This window comes from Symphodus melops, assembly GCF_947650265.1.
Source record: "Symphodus melops genome assembly, chromosome: 16".
Lineage (NCBI taxonomy): Eukaryota > Metazoa > Chordata > Actinopteri > Labriformes > Labridae > Symphodus > Symphodus melops.
Genome location: NC_136706.1, coordinates 436,158 through 455,102, shown reverse-complemented (window position 1 = coordinate 455,102; position 18,945 = coordinate 436,158). Strand labels below are relative to the sequence as shown.

General features: G+C 47.1%; 3 protein-coding genes across 3 annotated transcripts in view; 2 read left to right on the top strand and 1 right to left on the bottom strand.

Moving 5' to 3' along the window:
* Positions 1-846: 846 nt before the first annotated feature.
* Positions 847-2,782, bottom strand: mrps24 (mitochondrial ribosomal protein S24). Its single transcript, XM_079365075.1, has 4 exons — positions 2,317-2,782; positions 1,561-1,638; positions 1,296-1,407; positions 847-1,210 (listed from the first exon to the last, which is right to left on the bottom strand). Exons 1-4 carry the CDS (start codon positions 2,356-2,358, stop codon positions 927-929), a joined length of 516 nt encoding a protein of 171 aa, XP_079221201.1. The 5' UTR covers positions 2,359-2,782; the 3' UTR covers positions 847-926.
* A 245-nt stretch (positions 2,783-3,027) lies between these two features.
* On the top strand, positions 3,028-5,719 carry nudcd3 (NudC domain containing 3). The gene is made up of 6 exons (XM_079365069.1): positions 3,028-3,391; positions 3,775-4,076; positions 4,646-4,778; positions 4,887-5,030; positions 5,115-5,303; positions 5,422-5,719. Exons 1-6 carry the CDS (start codon positions 3,194-3,196, stop codon positions 5,530-5,532), a joined length of 1,077 nt encoding a protein of 358 aa, XP_079221195.1. The 5' UTR covers positions 3,028-3,193; the 3' UTR covers positions 5,533-5,719.
* Positions 5,720-7,344: 1,625 nt separating this feature from the next.
* The window catches only part of LOC306836585 (calcium/calmodulin-dependent protein kinase type II subunit beta-like), a 15,885-nt gene continuing 4,284 nt past the window's right edge, over positions 7,345-18,945 (top strand). Inside the window, 6 exon segments of the mRNA XM_079363759.1 lie at positions 7,345-7,694; positions 12,096-12,190; positions 16,361-16,420; positions 17,078-17,132; positions 17,604-17,614; positions 17,617-17,668. Coding sequence (XP_079219885.1) covers positions 7,633-7,694; positions 12,096-12,190; positions 16,361-16,420; positions 17,078-17,132; positions 17,604-17,614; positions 17,617-17,668 — 335 coding nt within the window. The 5' untranslated portion in view covers positions 7,345-7,632.

Here is an 18,945-nt window from a genome sequence, read left to right as displayed (position 1 = left end):
GTGTGATCATGAAGGAAACATGCAGCAGCCAGTATGTCCTCCTTCTAACTTTAGATTCTGCTCCTGAATGCTCTGGATCTGATTGGACCAGAGAAGGTAGGCGGGGCTTTGAAGGCCGTTTTGGACGCCCCTGGGTTTGCCAGATATGAGAGCAGTTATCAGGTGAACAGGTGTTGCAGCGATGGAAGCGGGCAGTGGAACTGCTTCAGATAGAAGTGATTGTACCCGAGCTAAAAAGCCTCTGCATGTTTCTAATAAGCTCCAGCAGCAGAAAGCTGCTCAAACTAGGATCAATGTTGGAGATGAAACATGGAGAGAGGTTAGAACGCAGAAAGCTTTACAGACCCATGCAGAGCTGGCTAAACACTGAAGCTACAGTGTCTCTACATGCAGAGCTGGCTAAACACTGAAGCTACAGTGTCTCTACATGCAGAGCTGGCTAAACACTGAAGCTACAGTGTCCACCACATGCAGAGCTGGCTAAACACTGAAGCTACAGTGTCCACCACATGCAGAGCTGGCTAAACACTGAAGCTACAGTGTCTCTACATGCAGAGCTGGCTAAACACTGAAGCTACAGTGTCTCTACATGCAGAGCTGGCTAAACACTGAAGCTACAGTGTCTCTACATGCAGAGCTGGCTAAACACTGAAGCTACAGTGTCTCTACATGCAGAGCTGGCTAAACACTGAAGCTACAGTGTCCACCACATGCAGAGCTGGCTAAACACTGAAGCTACAGTGTCCACCACATGCAGAGATGGCTAAACACTGAAGCTACTGAAGCTACATGCTAACCTGCATGGTCTGTTTTTCCCCTTTAAAAACTACAAAATAAAAAATGACATTTCAAACAGTAAACATCATTTTATTGTTTTCCAGCCTCGACATGTTTTTACAGACACTCAAACACGGTTGATGAATCCATCAGAGATACTTGTACACAGCTTTATCCTGCAGCGTCTGAATCTCTAACTTGACGGGACATTTGTAGAAGTGTGACAGCAGAGACTCTGAATATCCGATCAGGAAATAAAACTTCTGCGGCGTTAGTTTCTGTAGCATCAAAGCGCAGACGATGAGCACGTTGCCGCGTCTCTTGATCACGATCTCGTTGGCGAGGCAGCCGTGGAAGGTCCCGAACATGAAGCGCCTCAAGAAGACGTCCTCGATGGCGCGGTCCGCCCCTCCCTCTTCTCCTTTGAGGTTACCTGATGGAGCGGTGAGCGAGACGGTCAAAATGTGACTGTGAGTGAAACGTGTTGAGTCGCTCTTTAAATAAAACGGGTTTCTTACTGGTGTGTTGTGACAGCCATCCTTTGCGGTGGCCGATGTGATGAGGGGGATGTGCTTGCTCATAGGTCAAAGGTCGGTCTCCTTTCCCCACTCGGACACGAGCGGCTCGATTCTGGAAAACAAAAAAGAAAATGACGGCTCAGAAGGTCTCTAATGAAACAAACTGATTTACATGATTTATCAGAAGATGTGAGTCGGCTTTAATTCTAATAATCTTATTAAACACTGACGCTGTCTGAGGAGACCTGCTGAGAACAGCGTTTACCTTGCAGCACGCTGCAGTCACGTGGAGCGCTCTGCTTCCAGGCGAGCTGCACAAAGAGCCGGACCTCGCCAACGAACTCTGCAGAGGAAACGGAAGAAAGCAGGTGAAGTCTTGGACTTCAGAGCCGAGAGGGGAACGACATGCAGGGAAGGATGATCCAAACCTGGGCCTTAATAGTTGGCAAAGTAATATTTGATACAGGTATAATATAATTTTATTAGGTTTAAAAAAAAGCAGGAGTCCAAACACAGGATCCTGTAGAACCTTTTTAATAGTTTTAACACATCAGCCAATCAAAAAGAGGAGCCTGATCATCTGATGTAGAACAACAGAGAAAAGAGTTTCATCTGAGAGCTGAAAAAACTGAACGAAGAAGGCAGAGAGGAGCAGCTAAACATATGATAAAAATATATAAAAGATAATAATAATAAAGATAATATAACTTTATTGTTATTGTTCAAGTACAACGAAACACTGTCAGAGCAATCCAAGAGATGCCAGATCAAAGATATACAAACACTAGAACCAAATTGACAACTAAGAATATAGGGATATGGATATGGATCAATAATGCAGTATAAATAAACAGTGTGCAGTTCAACATTTACATATTCTTAAATCTTACGCATCAAATATGACGCTGAAAATACGTTAACTTAACATAATCTCCCCCTCAGATGGTACATTAAGTATTTAACTAAAACAATAAACTGTGACAGAAACATTATGTGAAATATATTTAGTTATTTTACTCACAAGCAGCCTCACGAGCCCTGCGCTGCTCAAGGACGCCGCCATGTTTCTGTAGGTGTAACGCTTCAACTCGCTACCGTGTTAACTGGTGACATGTGCGTCTTCAACAGCTGTTTAAAACGAAGTGTTGTTACTAAAAAAAACTATCAGTTAAGTGTTTCTAAAACAAGGGCACATCTGATGAGTGTGTTTAAAATAGTGATGAAAAGAATTAAAGACGAAGCCTCCGCGAGGAGACTTTACGAAAACATCAGACGGCAGAGAGTCATCAGTTAACACGGACACAGCTTGCAACGTAACACCAAGTTAAATCATACGAGTAAACACTTCGTGTATTTTGTCTGTGTGTGTGTGTATTGCGTTAAATACACATTTCCAACATGAACTCTCATTGGTTATAAGTTGCATCATTAAATGTAGAAAAGGCTGTTATTACGAAAAACTAAGCCGTTACACCGGAAATGTTTATTTACATGTTGAGTTTCTGTTTTTGTCGGACGAGCTTTAGGCTGTACCAACCGGATGGAGAAGAAATTAAAACAATCGGGACGGTAAAGCGCTCAATAATCAGAATATAAAAAACATCATGAACACTTTAAATGTGAATAAAACGCAGTAATGTATTTTTACAGGATGAGTGTGGGTTTTGTGTTGTTAATTGGTGGCGTTAATACCATAGACATAAGAATACGTATAATATGTCTATAGTTAATACTTTATTTTGAAAGGTGAGATCGGAAACAATATTATTGTTCTGGAAGGAGAAACACAGACGTGAAGAACTCGTTTCCAAGCAAGTCATAAACGTCATACAAACTTGTTATTGTGTTGAAATTATCGTTTGGGAGATTTTAAAGAAGAAGAAGAAGGAGCCGCCATCATGTCGTCGCCGTTGGAGATGACGGAGAGGTACGATCACGCGCTCCTCGGGATCCTGCAGCACGTTGGGAACATCCAGGACTTCTTACAGATCTATTTCGGGTTCCTGTATCGGAAGACGGACTTTTACCGCCTGCTATCCGGACCCGAAGACCAGATGGGTTTCCCGCCAGGTGTGGCGGAGAAGATGGTGTTAAAGGTAAAACCGGAAGTGTTGTTATTGTAAACAAGTAAACAACTCTGCAGCGTGTGAAGTGGACTAAGTGGGGTTGTCAGGATGTTTATCTCTAGCCTGAAGGATCTCCATGGGTAGAGATACCAGGGGATGAATCCCACTGTGACGTCACAAGCAGAGCACATTTGAAACGGAGTGTTTTTCTCTGCGTTTTTAGATTTAGACCACAAACAAAGGACTGGATGGATTTATTTCACATGTTGTGGGTCGATAGACTCTCAGATTACCCAAATAAATGTTCAAGGACAAATTAAAAGTGGATTTTTCATCATGTGTCCCCTTTAAAATATCACAGATCTGTCAGACATTCCTGTCTGAATCTGAGGCGATCACTTTTTCTCCTGCAGACGTTTAAGCTGTTCGAGAAGGTGGCGGAGCACGACAGAGAGCGACAGCAGGGCGAGCTGCGGAGGAGACAGGAGAGACGATGTGACCCTCCTCCCGTCGTCCAGGAGCTGGAGGTCTCCACAGTGGAGACGGTGGAGGAGCGGAGCACGGAGGCCGAGAGCTCCTCTTCATCGTCAGATCTTCCTCAGGGTGTTTCAGCTGCGACCTCCTCAGAAGAGAAAGTCGACCCTCAGCCCGACAGCGGCGCCGGCGTCAGACAGGGTCCAGGACCGTTATCACAGGGAGACCAGGCAGCAGCAGGGTGAGCAACCTCCAGTGTTTGTATCCATCAGATCTTCATGTTTGTTTACTTTCAGTCAATTTAAAATGTCCCGTTTAAAAGATGAAGGATCAGAGTTCTTCACAATAAGGCGTGTAGCTGAGCTGATTGACAGGTGGGCGCCGTGTAACGGTTTGTCAGGAGGCTTAAAACCCGCCTCAGCTCTCAGCCTGTCGTTAGCTTGACTCAAAGTTAGCCTGAGACAGCATTTCCAGCACGGAGACCGCCATCCATGGGACTCCAGCGCCCCCTGCAGGGACACACGGGCGACTCCAGAGCCCCCTGCAGGGACACACGGGGGACTCCAGCGCCCCCTGCAGGAACACACGGGGGACTCCAGCGCCCCCCTGCAGGGACACACGGGGGACTCCTGCGCCCCCTGCAGGAACACAAGGGACTCCAGCGTCCCCTGCAGGGGACACACGGGGGACTCCAGCGCCCCCTGCAGGAACACACAGGGGACTCCAGCGCCCCCTGCAGGGACACACGGGGGACGCCACTCAGCCTTCGTGTTTGGTTATATGGTGACAGTTTTGTTCGTTGTGTTTCAGGGCTCAGGATACGTTTCAGTCCAACCCCGACAGCTACAACGGAGCGGTGAGAGAAAACTACAGCTGGTCTCAGGACTACACCGACGTGGAGGTCCGAGTGTTTGTGCCACAGAGCGTCGTTAAAGGACGACAGGTAAACAGTCGGATCGAGCGCTCGCCTGTCCATCTTTTCTCGTCTTCCTGTTTTGATCATGCCTCGTCGTGTGTGTGTGTGTGTGTGTGACGTGCTCGGCGTCCTCAGGTCAGCGTGAGTCTGCAGCCCAGCAGCATGAGAGTGTGTGTGAGGGACGGAGCCGAGGAGAAGCCTCTGATGGAGGGAGAGTTCACGCACAAGATCAACACCGAAAACTCTCTGTGGAGTCTGGAGCCTGGAAGCTGCGTCGTGGTGCGTGCAACACACACACACACACACACACACACACACACACACACACAGCTCTTCACGCGCCTCCTCGTCTCTGCCCTCCAGCTGTCGCTCAGTAAGACCTCGGAGGTTTGGTGGAACGCCGTGCTGAAAGGCGAGAAGGAGATCGACATAAACCAAATAAACCGCGAGCGCTCCATGGCGACGGTGGACGAGGAGGAGCACGCCGTCCTGGACCGGCTGACCTTCGACTACAACCAGAAGCTGCAGGGGAAACCACAGAGTCACGAAATGGTGAGTCTCTACACGGCCTCTCCGATTGGTCCTTTAAAATATCAAGTGTCTAACCTCGAGATGGCGCTGTTGTCCTCGTGCAGATTTACTGACGGCTCTTCTCTTTCTCTTTGAACAGAAGGTGCACGACATGCTGAAGAAGGGCTGGGACGCCGAGGGCTCGCCGTTCCGAGGGCAGCAGTTCGACCCGTCCATGTTCGACATCCCGCCGAGCGCCGTCCAGTTCTGAGACTGAAAACAAAACAAAAAAAGAACTGAGCGCTGCTTTGTTGTACAGGACGAGGGCGCAGTAACGTCAGCGTTTAGCCTGCCGGAGGTTTGTGTTTGAGGAATCGCTGACGAAGACTTGTCACTATATCAAACGTTTATTTGATGTTCTGACTGAATGCAGCCTGATAAAGAAACGTGTGCTTTGGTATCTGTTTCACTCGTTATTTAAAAACGCCACCTCGTCCTCGTGTCAGAAGACGAGTCGAACCAAATCTGGAAAAATCCTCCAAACAAAAGTCAGATTTCTACGATTGTTTGCTCTGCTGTTGAAGATAGAAAGATGATGGCAGGGGGAGGGGGGGGGTCCTCTGTGATGGGGGGGGGGGTCCGATCCATCATATCATCAGACGCAGGAAGCTGTGGGTCTGAACACTTGGTGTAGCTGAAGTTCTTACAGCAGGACTCGTGTTTGTCTCCTCTCAGAGAGAAATCGTTTATTAAACTCCCTCTCAAGAATATCAGTTAAAAACTGGTGGAGCGTTTTTATTGTCTCCTGCAGTCCTCCGCTCGTCTTAATGATCCGCAGCACTTTGCTCTGCGTCTTCACTTTCACTGCTCTGTCGTGAGCTCTGATCACTCCCCTCATTACAACATAAATCAGCTCTAATGAGCTCATCCGTCTCCGCCGCTGCTTCTGTCTTTACTCGAAGGAAGAAAAGAAACAAAAGTCTGAATCCGTTCACTCCTCATCCATCCGTCCCAAGACAAAGGCTTCTTTTTCCACGTCCTCGTTGTTGAAGTCGTCAATCCGTCTTCCCGCTCTCCGGATGGAAAGAACGAGACGACGATGATGATGAAGTGAAGAGATGAGATGGAATAACAGTGAGAGGTTTAATCACAGCGTGCTCTCTCTACTCGACTGTCATCAGAGGACCCAACCGTCAGTAGGATCCGTTTTAATCAGGAAAGTTGGAGAAAACCCGTTTCTCAAGTTGGACCTTGGGAGGCTGAGTCCAGGAGGTCGGGTCCAGAGGAAGTGGCCCGGGTTCCCAGGTTTTGGGGGGCTGGACTCTCTGAGTGGAGGACGATGTCAGTCTCAGGAGGAGCACGACGGTGAGCGCCACAAAATGCCTCGGAGCTCCTCCCTCTGAGAGTCGAACCCTCCGTGTGACCCCTCAGCCATCCTCCGTGTGACCCTCAGCCATCCTCCTGTGTTTCATCAGAAGCCACTAATCACACTTTAGTGTCAGTTTTCATCTTGTGCTGGACACACAGAACATCACAGCCACCGTTTGAACTAACAGAAAGATTTTAAAAATATATACAAAATAAAAAGGATACAAATGAAAGTGCAGATTTACAAAACTTTCAAGATACTGTGAAAGTTCACACAGCTCGTGGAAAAGCGTCTTGCCCAAGGACACATCGGACACGTCGCTGCAGGAGCTGGGGATCGAACCTTCCGGTCAGCTGCTGCAGGTGGGTTCTAGTTTGTGAAAGAAACACGAGCGGAGGGTTTTTGCCTCCTTCAAGCTGCGTGAGATCTTTGATTGTTTCTTTCCTCCTCATATAGATGCTGCAGAAAAAACCATCCAATGCAATCAGTGAAGTGCACCGAGAAGTGATGCATTAAGTTTCCTTGAAGTAGACTGACTGAGTAAGTGCAGTAATTCCATTATGTGCTGCAGGCTTCTCCTGATTATATGATTTATAATAAAGTGTGATCACACGCTGCACTCTCCAGAGAACTCTGATTTGTCTTTATTTCTTTTTTTCTCTCTTACCCATCGAGGGGGGGGGGGAGGGGGGGGGGGGGGGAGACACGTCATGCGGTGAGCTCGCATTACCATTTTGTGTGGTATTTAAAGAGTCCGTCCTCTCCGCCTTCCACAAACCATCGGAGCCAGGACCGTGCGTGCGCGTGCGTAACAACACCAGCGTTTAAGCGTGTGTGTGTGTGTGTGTGTGTGTGTGTGTGTGAGGTGTTAGTGCGCCGGGCTGCAGCTGAAACCATCCGGAGGTCTGATCGAGGTGGGCGGAGCCTGAAGCCGGAGAGGTCCTGCAGCGACGCGCCGAAGAAGCATTCCGGACTCGCGCACCCGTCCGAGAAGGAACCATCATGGCTGTGACTACATGCACGCGTTTTACAGATGAATACCAGCTGTACGAGGAGCTCGGCAAGTAAGCTGCTGTCACATTCATATTTTACCTTGACTATTCGTATAGAGCATGAAGGGATGGAGGGTCTGCACATCTGCGGGGATGGATGCAGCTCCATCCGTTCAAAACAAAAACGCACGCTGGTTCTGCTTCTAGAATCAGCTCCTCCAAAATCTACATGAAGATGATTTCTCAAAGCTTTTCTGTCTTTTTGCACTAATGAAGCTTGTTGGTGAGCGGGAGGAATGATAGAGCTGCTTGATTGTGCATGGAGATTGATCTGTTCAGTTTAGGAGCACTTCTGGGTAACCCCTCACCCCCCCCTCATCCCCCCCCCCCCTCTTTGCCCAAGGGCTAATTAGGGACAAACAGGCCCTAATGTGAGGGGGGAGCTGATGTGTCGGAGTTAAGCTCCCTCATCATCAGCTGGCTTGAATCACAGTTTAGCAGAGGAATCAGAATAAAGCTGCTGCAGATGATCATCTGCTAATGAGGGGAGGGGTGTGTGGGGGGGGGGGGGTAGGTTTTTGGATGTGTGGCCCCTCACAAGAAGCAGACAAATCGAGACTGAAGAGCCTCTGGGTGCCTCAGTGGGTAAATGCAAAGTGGACTCTGTGTCTCTGTCAGGTTGTGCGTGGGTAGAGAGGATCTCTCTCTCTCTCTCTCTCTCTCTCTCTCTCTCTCTCTCTCTCTCTCTGCCTCACAGGAACATTTATTCAACAGCACCAGAGGAAAAAAATAAAAAGCAAGTTCAGTGCCGAGGATGGTTTCAGTTCAAGTGTTGATATTTTCGTTTTACAGACTCATTCGAGCTCTTTTGTGCTGGCTGGGATCTCCTGTGTGTGTGTGTGTGTGTGTGTGTGTGTGTGTGTGTGTGTGTGTGGGAAGTGATAAGTTAAAGACAATAGACAAGCAGCTGCCCTCACTGATAACAGGCTGAGTCTTATTGCTGTTCTGAGGTTGAGTTTATTATTTTGGCTTGAAGCAGATGTTTAGGAATATTCTGCAGGGGGCGGAGTCAGGTGCACCTGATGTGGAGGGCGAAGGGTGTCCAGATTTTGTTGGTTGCCCAAGACGTTGGACGAAGCCTCTGTGACGTCACTCATTGGTTACTGACGGTTGATGGCGGTCTCCGTGCTGGAAATGCTGTCTCAGGCTAACTTTGAGTCAAGCTAACGACAGGCTGAGAGCTGAGGCGGGTTTTAAGCCTCCTGACAAACCGCTACACGGCGTCCACCTGTCAATCAGCTCAGCTACACGCCTTATTGTGAATAACTCTGATCCTTCATCCAATCAAAACTGCTGAGTCATCAAAACATTCCCCCCGTACAGTGTGTGTGGATGGAGACATGAGCTAATCACACCTATTTGGTTTTTTGAAGCAGGCTGTAAACATGTTCATGTCTGCTGTAAAAACGGGCTGTTTGAATGGGTGTGTATGTGACTTCCTGTGCTGCTGCAGCCAGCCTCTAGTGGACACTCCAGGTACTGCAGCCAGCCTCTAGTGGACACTCCAGGTACTGCAGGATTTTACACTTCTGCATCAGCCTCATGTTTTATCATTGATGTTTTCCTTCCTCTGACCTCAGGCTTAAACACTTTGTGCCCTAAATCAGAATATTCTAGAAATGTGTGCTAAAGGTAAAACACCGAGTCATCAGATCCAGGACCTCGGCTCTGTCCAGCATGAGATGGGGAGAAAGAGGCGCAGACGACATGTCCGAATAAATACAGCGCGTTATCATGACCTGGTTAGACGTTGTTTCCGGAGAGGACAAAAACAACAAAAGAATACAATAATAACCAGGATTAATAAATATCTTTTATACGGCGTGCGGGATTCTGAATCATAAACGTTTGCGATGAAGTAGCTGAATGCTAACGTAGCTGTACCTCAACTTGACTTAGCTTTAGCATAACAGTCAGACATGATGACGACATGGGGAGTATTTTGAACATTTGACCCCCTCCATGGCTTCCTTTGAAACAGACGCTGCTCTCCTTTTAGTTTGAACTTAAATTATTTATGAGCAGGAATAGTTAAACTTTTTTTTATTTTTTATTTGACGGTTCTCTTTAATCAACTTCGGGCTGATTTTTCCCAAATTTAAAATACTTTTTAAAAAAATATTTTTTGGCCTTTTGTGCTTTTTGAGAGGGAGAACCACTCCAACCACTAGGCCACAGGCACCCCTTCATAAAACACTTTTAATCTCTGTCCACTTTTATCTTCAGTCTACTTCCTCGAGTTTAATTTCATTTTTTTGTCTATGTGTGTGCTGCTTCTTATTTTTGTCTCGGTGTGACTCTGAAGTCCCCCTCAGGGACAAATACAGTTATTTAAATTGAATTAAAACGAATCTATCATCGCAACAAAAGCTCCCCGATGGCTTCATAAAACATGACCACTTGATGATTGATGAACACACACATGACGTACACATCCAGTTTGTTTGTTTGTTTGTTGTTTCACCCTAAAGTCTGAATCCTTTTCCAGCAGCCTTTGAATCAAACCCTCTTTGAAACTTTAAGCAACAAAAAGCACAAGCGACTTCAAATATTTATGTCGTAATGCATATTTAATACTCAAAGACTGACGCGTAAAAGATTTAAGGCGTGCTTAAATTTAAGCTTAAAAATCCTGAACTGTGAGACACCAACAGGCCTTTTTCTTTAACGGGGGGTCGAGGTGTCGCCTGAAATAACCCAAGTGGAGAAATGTCTTATTTATTATTCTTGGCTGAACGGCTTTGTGGATTTCCTTGACAAACGAAGGAGGATGTAAGTGCTTAGATGAACAGGTAAGCTGCTCTCTGTGTTTAACAGAAGCAGGTCTTGACCCTCCTGACTCCCACCTGCCCTGCAGGTAACCTGCCATGTCGAGTCTCACCACGCAGCAGGAGTGTCACGCTTACTCACCACGGCTCCTCATCATGTATGCATGTTGGAGAGCTCGGGAGAGAGAGGCCGGGGCTCAGAGGGGGGAGTTTGAGTGTTTCATTGCGTAACAATGCTGAGGTGAGATAAAATTAGCTGGGAGAAATGACAGAGGTGGTTATTTCTGTTTGTCTCTGTTGGGTTTGATGAGGCCCGAAAAACTCCAGAGCTGCTTCTCCTTCAAACGCCGCTCCGCTCTGATTGATCACTTTGCTTTGCATCATTCAAGTCGTGGAGAAAATTATATGAGAAGACAAATCATGCAGATGTCACTTTAAGAGTTGTTAACATTTTTTCCCTGTCTTTAAAGCAGGTTAAATAAAGTTCCTGACTGTAATAAGGTGCTGCATATTTTCCATCCGAGTCGAGCCGCAGGTTCTCAAAACCTTCATTCTGATTTCTTTCACTCTTTAAAGAAGGTCAATAAAATGCCAAGTGCCTGAAAATTACGAGACGCAGCTAATTTTCTCTCTAATTCAGGTCAAGAGAAGCACTTCTGAATAAAAGTAGTGACACAGAAATGGTGACAAAGCTGTGCCTGGAAACTTTAGATAAAGATTAGCATCGCTATGTTCTTTAGCTTTTATTTCAACAGTTTCAAAGACTGAAACACGATACAGCTACTCTAAAGGGAAGGGATGCACGATGCGGTTTGTTTGTTCGCCAGAGTTTTCTCAATTTTATTATTAAAATAAGAAGCTAGCAACAATTTATTGAGCTCGCAAGTATCATCAGTTAACATCAACCTTAGCTAAAACCAGTAACATTAACTTACAACAGTAAATCGAGTTAACTGGTTTAAGCTAACAACTTGTTTCTTTAGCTAAAATTAAGTGGCTAACTTACATTAGTTAGCCTACTTCAGCTAGCTGTAGCTAAGCGGTTAGTTAGCTTAGGGTGAGACAGCATTTCCAGCATGGCGACCGCCATCGATGGGACTCCGATAGTTTGTTGACATCACTAAGGATTTGTCCTGTAATATTGACAGCCTGTGTGAAGCCTGGTTTAATAAACAGCTTAAAGATACAGTATGCATGCTTAGCTGACCTGTAGGTTTAGCTTCAACTGTACGAACTGCTGAACTCAGCTGGTATGGTCAAAATGGCGCCATGTTCTTTAAGTCTTGTAGATAACTTTGTGTTCTGATATTTTCTACAAGACGGATCCATCCACCCATCTCTTATCTATAAGCTGCTGCTTGTCCCATTCAGGCTCTCAGGAGCCATGAAGCGTGGGTACAGCCTGGACAAATGTCTTGTCAAAATGTATGTCTTTCACACACAAACATAATGAAATGTTGGATGACATGTAATGTGTTATTGCGCCTCCATCCCGGGGTTCATCATGCATTCAGATCAGGTTGGTTTGAAAGCTGAGCGTCCAGGACAACAGCGAGGTCACTGCGATGCCCCCTCGATGCTGACGAAGCTTAAATAGCAGCTGACCCGTCTCCTCCTCCTGTCTCCTGTCTTTTCTGTCCCCTAGGGGAGCCTTTTCAGTGGTGCGCCGCTGTGTCAAACTCTGCACAGGCCAAGAGTACGCCGCCAAAATCATCAACACCAAAAAGCTCTCCGCCAGAGGTGAGAATCAAACGACAGAAAGACACTTTCAACATGGCTGCACGTGTGTTTTCAGGGGCTCGTACGAATATGAAGCAGCAGAAGCATCATGGGGGATTTATTCACGACGTGCATGTGTGTGTGTGTGTGTGTGTGTGTCCCAGATCTAAGAGCCCATATTAGCATATTTTAGCGGGTGTTTGATTCCAGCATGTGAAGCCTCCACGTCTGTTCCTGCGATAGAGGCAGATGATGGTTATAATGTTGGATCCACAGCTTCAAAAAGGGCGACAAAAAAATCTACATTTCCCCTGAATAAATTGTAACAAGGAGGACATTTTCCAACGGTATTAAAAAATAATGGATTCATGCCCACAGTCTGCCTGTTTAAAGTGCTTTTTGAAGCATGTTCGAAATGGTTGGTTCTGTTTTAAAAACAATGCAAGTTTATTCAGAGTGTGTCCATCTTCTATTTACTGATTATTGTTTGAGGAAGCAATGCAGAAAGTGCAAAGCTCAAATTAGAAGGATTAAGTCTCTTGATTATTTTTCTGCCTGCTGAGTTTAACATGAACGTCACCAATCACAGCATCATCTTTTATTCCCTTCAAAAGTCAGCTGCAACTGCAGGCATGACAGTGCATCATAAGTTAAGGTTCACATGGCGGGATAATTAGGCCCCGATTCTCCCCTTCAGATAATCTTAAAGACGTCACGATCATGGTAAAATAATCTCATAAAATAATCCTGCCGTGTGTTCAGACTGCTCGGGAGGAGGTCGGGACCGCTCCAATCTCAAATCGGGGATATTCAACATGTTGGATTGTTGTGTGGTGTTTCCCCCCCCCCGAGGGGAAAACGAGCACCAACCTGTTGACTGTGACGCGTAGCCAATCAGAAAGCGAGGTGACGTAGAGGCGATTAAACGCTGGGAGAATCCAAAAACCTCAAGGAGCAGTCTGTAACTCTGCCCCCTAGTGTTTAAAATGTGTACTGCAGTCTAAACTTTAATCATCACAGAGAGCTGGCTCCGCCCCCTCCTCTCACACAGGTTAGCATGTGGTGGACACTGTAGCTTCAGTGTTTAGCCAGCTCTGCATGTGGTGGACACTGTAGCTTCAGTGTTTAGCCAGCTCTGCATGTGGTGGACTCTGTAGCTTCAGTGTTTAGCCAGCTCTGCATGTGGTGGACACTGTAGCTTCAGTGTTTAGCCAGCTCTGCATGTGGTGGACACTGTAGCTTCAGTGTTTAGCCAGCTCTGCATGGCTCTGTAAAGCTTTCTGCGTTCTAACCTCTTATTAGAAACATGCAGTGGTTTCCACAACACGACAAACACAAACAGCAACTAGCGAGCACAACAACACTGTGCGGTTTTAGAACGGTAACGTCACACTCGCTTTCTTCTGCTTCTATGTGAAACCACTGCTCCAAAAAAAAAAAAGTAGCACGGATAGGTGGAAGTACCTTTCTTCTTTTACAGTGTGAAGGGATGCTGATCAAAGCAACAAGCAGCGATGACACTCACGATGTGTCGTTCTGCAGAGGATGTAAGACGGGTCTTTTTGTCTCGGCCGGGAACGTTTAACGTCTCTCTCTCTCTTTTTCTCCTCATGTGATAACACCTTTCAAATCTTAACCAGGCGTCCGACAGCCTGCGGTACAATCCTTCGCTTTTGCTCCCAGATTTTTGTCATCTATTTGGTGCAACCAAAATAGAAAGTGATGTGCCACAAACACATTTTGAGACCAACACACTCGTGGTGGTGATGTGATAATGACGACTTCGTTTGCTTGGTGCGTCGTCTGTAACGTTTGAGAGCTCACTCTTTTTCCCTCTTCTATAACAACGCTCATCAGAAGGTGTCAGAATGTCCCAGGTGTAATCACAGGAGAGAAAAAGACATCATGTGCAGCGTCACTTTGTGTGTGTGTGTGTGTGTGTGTGTGTGTGTGACCTGAGTGTAGCTCTGACAGTCGTTTAAAAACCACAAGAAGAAGAAGAGCCGTGCTCGGATCAAACTCACTTTTCAACTGGAAAACTTTCCTTTCCTCTTTCTATGTCCTTTTCTTTTCTCTTGTCTCCTTCCCTCCTGTGTTTGTCTTTGCTATCTCATGTTTCCTTTCCTTGCTCTCCTGTCTGCCTCCTTCACCGTAACATTTTTCCTCCCTTCCTGTCTTCTCCTCTTCTTTCCCCTCATCCTTGTTTCGTTCCCTCTTGGTTCCTTTCCTCTCTTCACTATGTCCTTCCTTGAGTTCCTTTCCTTGTTTATTCTCTCCTATAGTCCAGTGCCACAACTCCAAGTTTCTGCTTCTCTCCTTCCCTCCTCCCCTCCTCTCTCCTTCCTTCGTGTTGTCTATCTTCTCCTCTCCTCTTGATACTTTATTCTTACTTCTTCTGCTTATTTCCCTGTCTCTCATTTCCTCTCCTCTCCTCTTCTCTCCTTTCCTCTCCTCTCCTTTCCTCTCCTTTCCTCTCCTCTCCTCTCCTCTCCTCTCCTCTCCTCTCCTCTTCTTTCCTCTCCTCTCCTCTCCTCTTCTTTCCTCTCCTCTCCTCTCCTCTTCTTTCCTCTCCTCTCCTCTCCTCTCCTCTCCTTTCCTCTTCTTTCCTCTCCTCTCCTCTCCTCTCCTCTTCTTTCCTCTCCTCTCCTTTCCTCTCCTTTCCTCTCCTCTCCTCTCCTCTCCTCTTCTTTCCTCTCCTCTCCTCTCCTCTCCTCTCCTCTCCTCTCCTCTCCTCTCCTCTTCTTTCCTCTCCTCTCCTCTCCTCTCCTCTCCTCTTCTTTCCTCTCCTCTCCTCTCCTCTTCTTTCCTCTCCTCTCCTCTCCTCTTCTTTCCTCTCCTTTCCTCTCCTCTCCTCTCCTCTCCTCTCCTCTCCTCTTCTTTCCTCTCCTCTCCTCTCCTCTCCTCTCCTTTCCTCTTCTTTCCTCTCCTCTCCTCTCCTCTCCTCTTCTTTCCTCTCCTCTCCTTTCCTCTCCTTTCCTCTCCTCTCCTCTCCTCTCCTCTTCTTTCCTCTCCTCTCCTCTCCTCTCCTCTCCTCTCCTCTCCTCTCCTCTTCTTTCCTCTCCTCTCCTCTCCTCTCCTCTCCTCTCCTCTTCTTTCCTCTCCTCTCCTCTCCTCTTCTTTCCTCTCCTCTCCTCTCCTCTTCTTTCCTCTCCTCTCCTCTCCTCTTCTTTCCTCTCCTCTCCTCTCCTCTCCTCTCCTCTCCTCTCCTCTTCTTTCCTCTCCTCTCCTCTCCTCTCCTCTCCTCTCCTTTCCTCTCCTCTCCTCTCCTCTCCTCTCCTCTCCTCTTCTTTCCTCTCCTCTCCTCTCCTCTTCTTTCCTCTCCTCTCCTCTCCTCTTCTTTCCTCTCCTCTCCTCTCCTCTCCTCTCCTTTCCTCTTCTTTCCTCTCCTCTCCTCTCCTCTCCTCTTCTTTCCTCTCCTCTCCTTTCCTCTCCTTTCCTCTCCTCTCCTCTCCTCTCCTCTTCTTTCCTCTCCTCTCCTCTCCTCTCCTCTTCTTTCCTCTCCTCTCCTTTCCTCTTCTTTCCTCTCCTCTCCTCTCCTCTCCTCTTCTTTCCTCTCCTCTCCTCTCCTCTCCTCTTCTTTCCTCTCCTCTCCTCTCCTCTTCTTTCCTCTCCTCTCCTCTCCTCTCCTCTTCTTTCCTCTCCTCTCCTCTCCTCTCCTCTCCTCTTCCTTCCTCTCCTCTTCTTTCCTCTCCTCTCCTCTCCTTTCCTCTCCTCTCCTCTCCTTTCCTCTCCTTTCCTCTCCTCTCCTCTTCTTTCCTCTCCTCTCCTCTCCTCTTCTTTCCTCTCCTCTCCTCTCCTCTTCTTTCCTCTCCTCTCCTCTCCTTTCCTCTCCTCTTCTTTCCTCTCCTTTCCTCTCCTCTCCTCTCCTTTCCTCTCCTCTCCTTTCCTCTCCTCTCCTTTCCTCTCCTCTCCTCTCCCTTTCTTTCCTCTCCTCTTCCTCCGATGTGGATCGAAGGGTTAAATGGGCATCTGGGACAGAAGTTTCCCTCAGGCTGTTCTGACAGCTGTGTGTGCAGACGAGTCGTGTTTGTGTGTCTCCTAGCTCCTTGGCATTCACCTTGAAAACATTCCCCACCTCAAACTTTGTATAACCACCAAAATATCCATCATGTATTTGACATTAATGACACGTTGACTCGTGTGTGAAGCTGTGATGTTTACGGTGAAGCCTCCGTCTGATTGTTTTTTTAGATCATCAGAAGCTGGAGAGAGAAGCCCGGATCTGCAGATTGCTCAAACACTCCAACATCGGTGAGACTCTAAAATCCTTCTCCTCGTGTGTCGTCTTTTCAAACACAAGTTTCACTTACTTTAAGTGCGATATGTGGCTCACACACACACACACACACACTCACACACACACTGAAGAGGTCTGCCCGTAAGTCACCAGTCAACAGCTGAAAGTTCGAGGAGCTCTGAGGACGTCATGTCGCTCTCGTTAATCGAATTCAAAGTTTCCCTGGTTGAGACCTTCAGAACCGACCTGGACGTGTTTCAGCATCCAAACAGCTCGACAGCTTGATAAGAGCTCTGATCGTTTGCAGCCCGTTCGCCCCCCCCTCATATCTCCAGGATTTGTTTCACATACTGCCGAACAGTCTGAGAAGATGGACGTGAAGATGTTGGAGCGAACGGCGTGCTGATGAAGTGGTGCAGTGCTGCAGAGAAGTCACATCATCGTGATATCTGCAGGGTTTTTTTTTTTTTTTTTTTTCTCTTCTCTCCACAGAGCGAGATCAGTTCGTTTGTGATTTTGTGTTCTATGAGTGGAAGAAAAACTGAGACTGTGGTCTCAGTGTTCACGTAAGAGTCGATCCATCAGCTTTAATAAGAAGCTGATGGTTTTTGTTCCTGTCAGCTCATTTCGATGCTGTTTGTGTTCTTCTTGTTTTCTTTGCCTCGCTGCAGTTCGTCTCCATGACAGTATCTCAGAGGAGGGCTTCCACTATCTCCTCTTTGACCTGTGAGTTTCCCTCCTTCCTCCTCCTCCTCCTCCTCCTCTTCCTCCTCTTTTCCTCTGCCGTTCTGTGCCGCTCTCTCTCTCCCCCCTCATGCTTCATTTTCTCTCCTGTCCTGGCTGCATCTGTCTCCTTATTTCCCCTCCGTCCTGAAATCTGCATTTACATCATTCCTGCTCTTCCTCTTCCTCTTTTCCTTCTTCCTCTCCTCGCTTTCAAGGCAGTCCCCCCCCCCCCCCTTACATAACAGTCCTCCCCTCCTCCCCATCTCCATCCTTGCAGCTTCCACTTCACACACACACAGATGCATGCACACTCCCCCGCACAGGAGCCAGTCTCCATGGCAACCCAGTTGGAGTGAATCCTGCAGCCGGGGTTTCCCCCTAATGAGGACATCCCCCTCCTGCGTGTGTGTGTGTGTGTGTGTGTGTGTGCAGCCTGTGTGAATAAAGGTTTATGCTTGTCGTCTTCCTCAGGGTGACAGGGGGGAACTGTTCGAGGACATCGTGGCCAGAGAGTACTACAGTGAAGCAGACGCCAGGTAAACATGTAATGAATCCCCGTCTCCTCGCTCCTCGCTCTTCTTCTTCTTCTTCATCCCCTCCATGTGTCAGTCCTCCAGCAGCCAGCACAGTCCAGCTCCTCTCATTAGCACACACAGGCAGCTCTGACACATCGCTGGGGTTTTTTTTGTGGGTTTTTTTGGCTTGAGTTCTGATGGATAATACCTCGACGCATTTTTCTGGTCGAGGACTTTTTTTTTTTCTTTTTTTTTTCCCAGAGTCAGAATTTACAGACAGATGGAAACACACACACACATGCACACACACACATGCACCACAAAACGCACACATGCCCACGCTGTAACCCCCTCAGGAGGTAGACTTAAATCAATTTGACTGTGGAGGCGGTTCATGGAGGCGAGAGAGAGAGAGAGAGAGAGAGAGGAGAAAAGAAGGGGGACTGCAGGAGGGAAAATGAGTGATGCAGTAAAAACAGATTTTATTTCCAGCTGTTTTTAAACCTTAAATATCTTTGACTCTCCGTCCTCTCGGCGCCTCGTTCCACCCTGACAGTTTATCACATTTAAGGCTATAAATTACCCACTTACTCTGCAGGCGTTTTAACGTAAAGAAATCTGACTCCAGCTTCTTTTAAAGCGTGTGAGGAAAAACAAACCACCATCTACAGGAGGCGAGTCAGTAAGAATCAAACACTCTGCAGCTGTGGGACTGCACTTTGGTATCAGGTGTTCGTTTGTTGTGCCTTGTGCAGAGCAACATTTGGACGCTATCTTAGCGCTCATCCGCTTTCCTCTGATGATGGGAATGATGGCCAGCTGTTAGCATAAAACGACTTCCTGTTCTGTGCGCTGCATTGTTTACAGTCGAATTAGCAACTTGAGAAAGCGACGTCGTGTTCAAATCTGAAGTGAAGTGAATTTCTCCCCTCCAGATTTTCTCTGCAAAATATACAAATTAAAGTTCACCTGTTCCTGGTGAGTCTGTAAGTTACACGCTGGGGAATAAGTCCACGTTTAAGTATCTGCAGCGTCAGCAGTTTTACTGGCGTTGTGCTGGAGCGTCGTGGTCAGATCGCTGAATAACGCCATTATGCAGATTTTTATTAAAGTAAGGCGCCAGGCCTTGTCAGGTCTCTCCTGGAGAGGAGTGAAGGTCGGATCAATTTGTTTCTGATACATTCAAGGAAGTTTGGAAATCTAAATCGCTGATTTGCATTTCTCAACACAGAGTCACAGATTTGCGGTGAAGTAGAAATGTTTGATCGTTGGCTGCTGTTCCATGCAGGCGTCTGTTT

Bases quoted from the DNA above. Each gene is read 5' to 3' on its own strand.
- mrps24 (XM_079365075.1), bottom strand. From the start codon at position 2,358: ATGGCGGCGTCCTTGAGCAGCGCAGGGCTCGTGAGGCTGCTT. The intron at 1,639-2,316 runs GTGAGTAAAATA...TTTCCTCTGCAG, and splicing joins CAGGGCTCGTGAGGCTGCTT to AGTTCGTTGGCGAGGTCCGG. The intron at 1,408-1,560 runs GTAAACGCTGTT...TTTGTTTTCCAG, and splicing joins TGACTGCAGCGTGCTGCAAG to AATCGAGCCGCTCGTGTCCG.
- nudcd3 (XM_079365069.1), top strand. From the start codon at position 3,194: ATGTCGTCGCCGTTGGAGATGACGGAGAGGTACGATCACGCGCTCCTC. The intron at 3,392-3,774 runs GTAAAACCGGAA...TTTCTCCTGCAG, and splicing joins CGGAGAAGATGGTGTTAAAG to ACGTTTAAGCTGTTCGAGAA. The intron at 4,779-4,886 runs GTAAACAGTCGG...CGGCGTCCTCAG, and splicing joins GCGTCGTTAAAGGACGACAG to GTCAGCGTGAGTCTGCAGCC.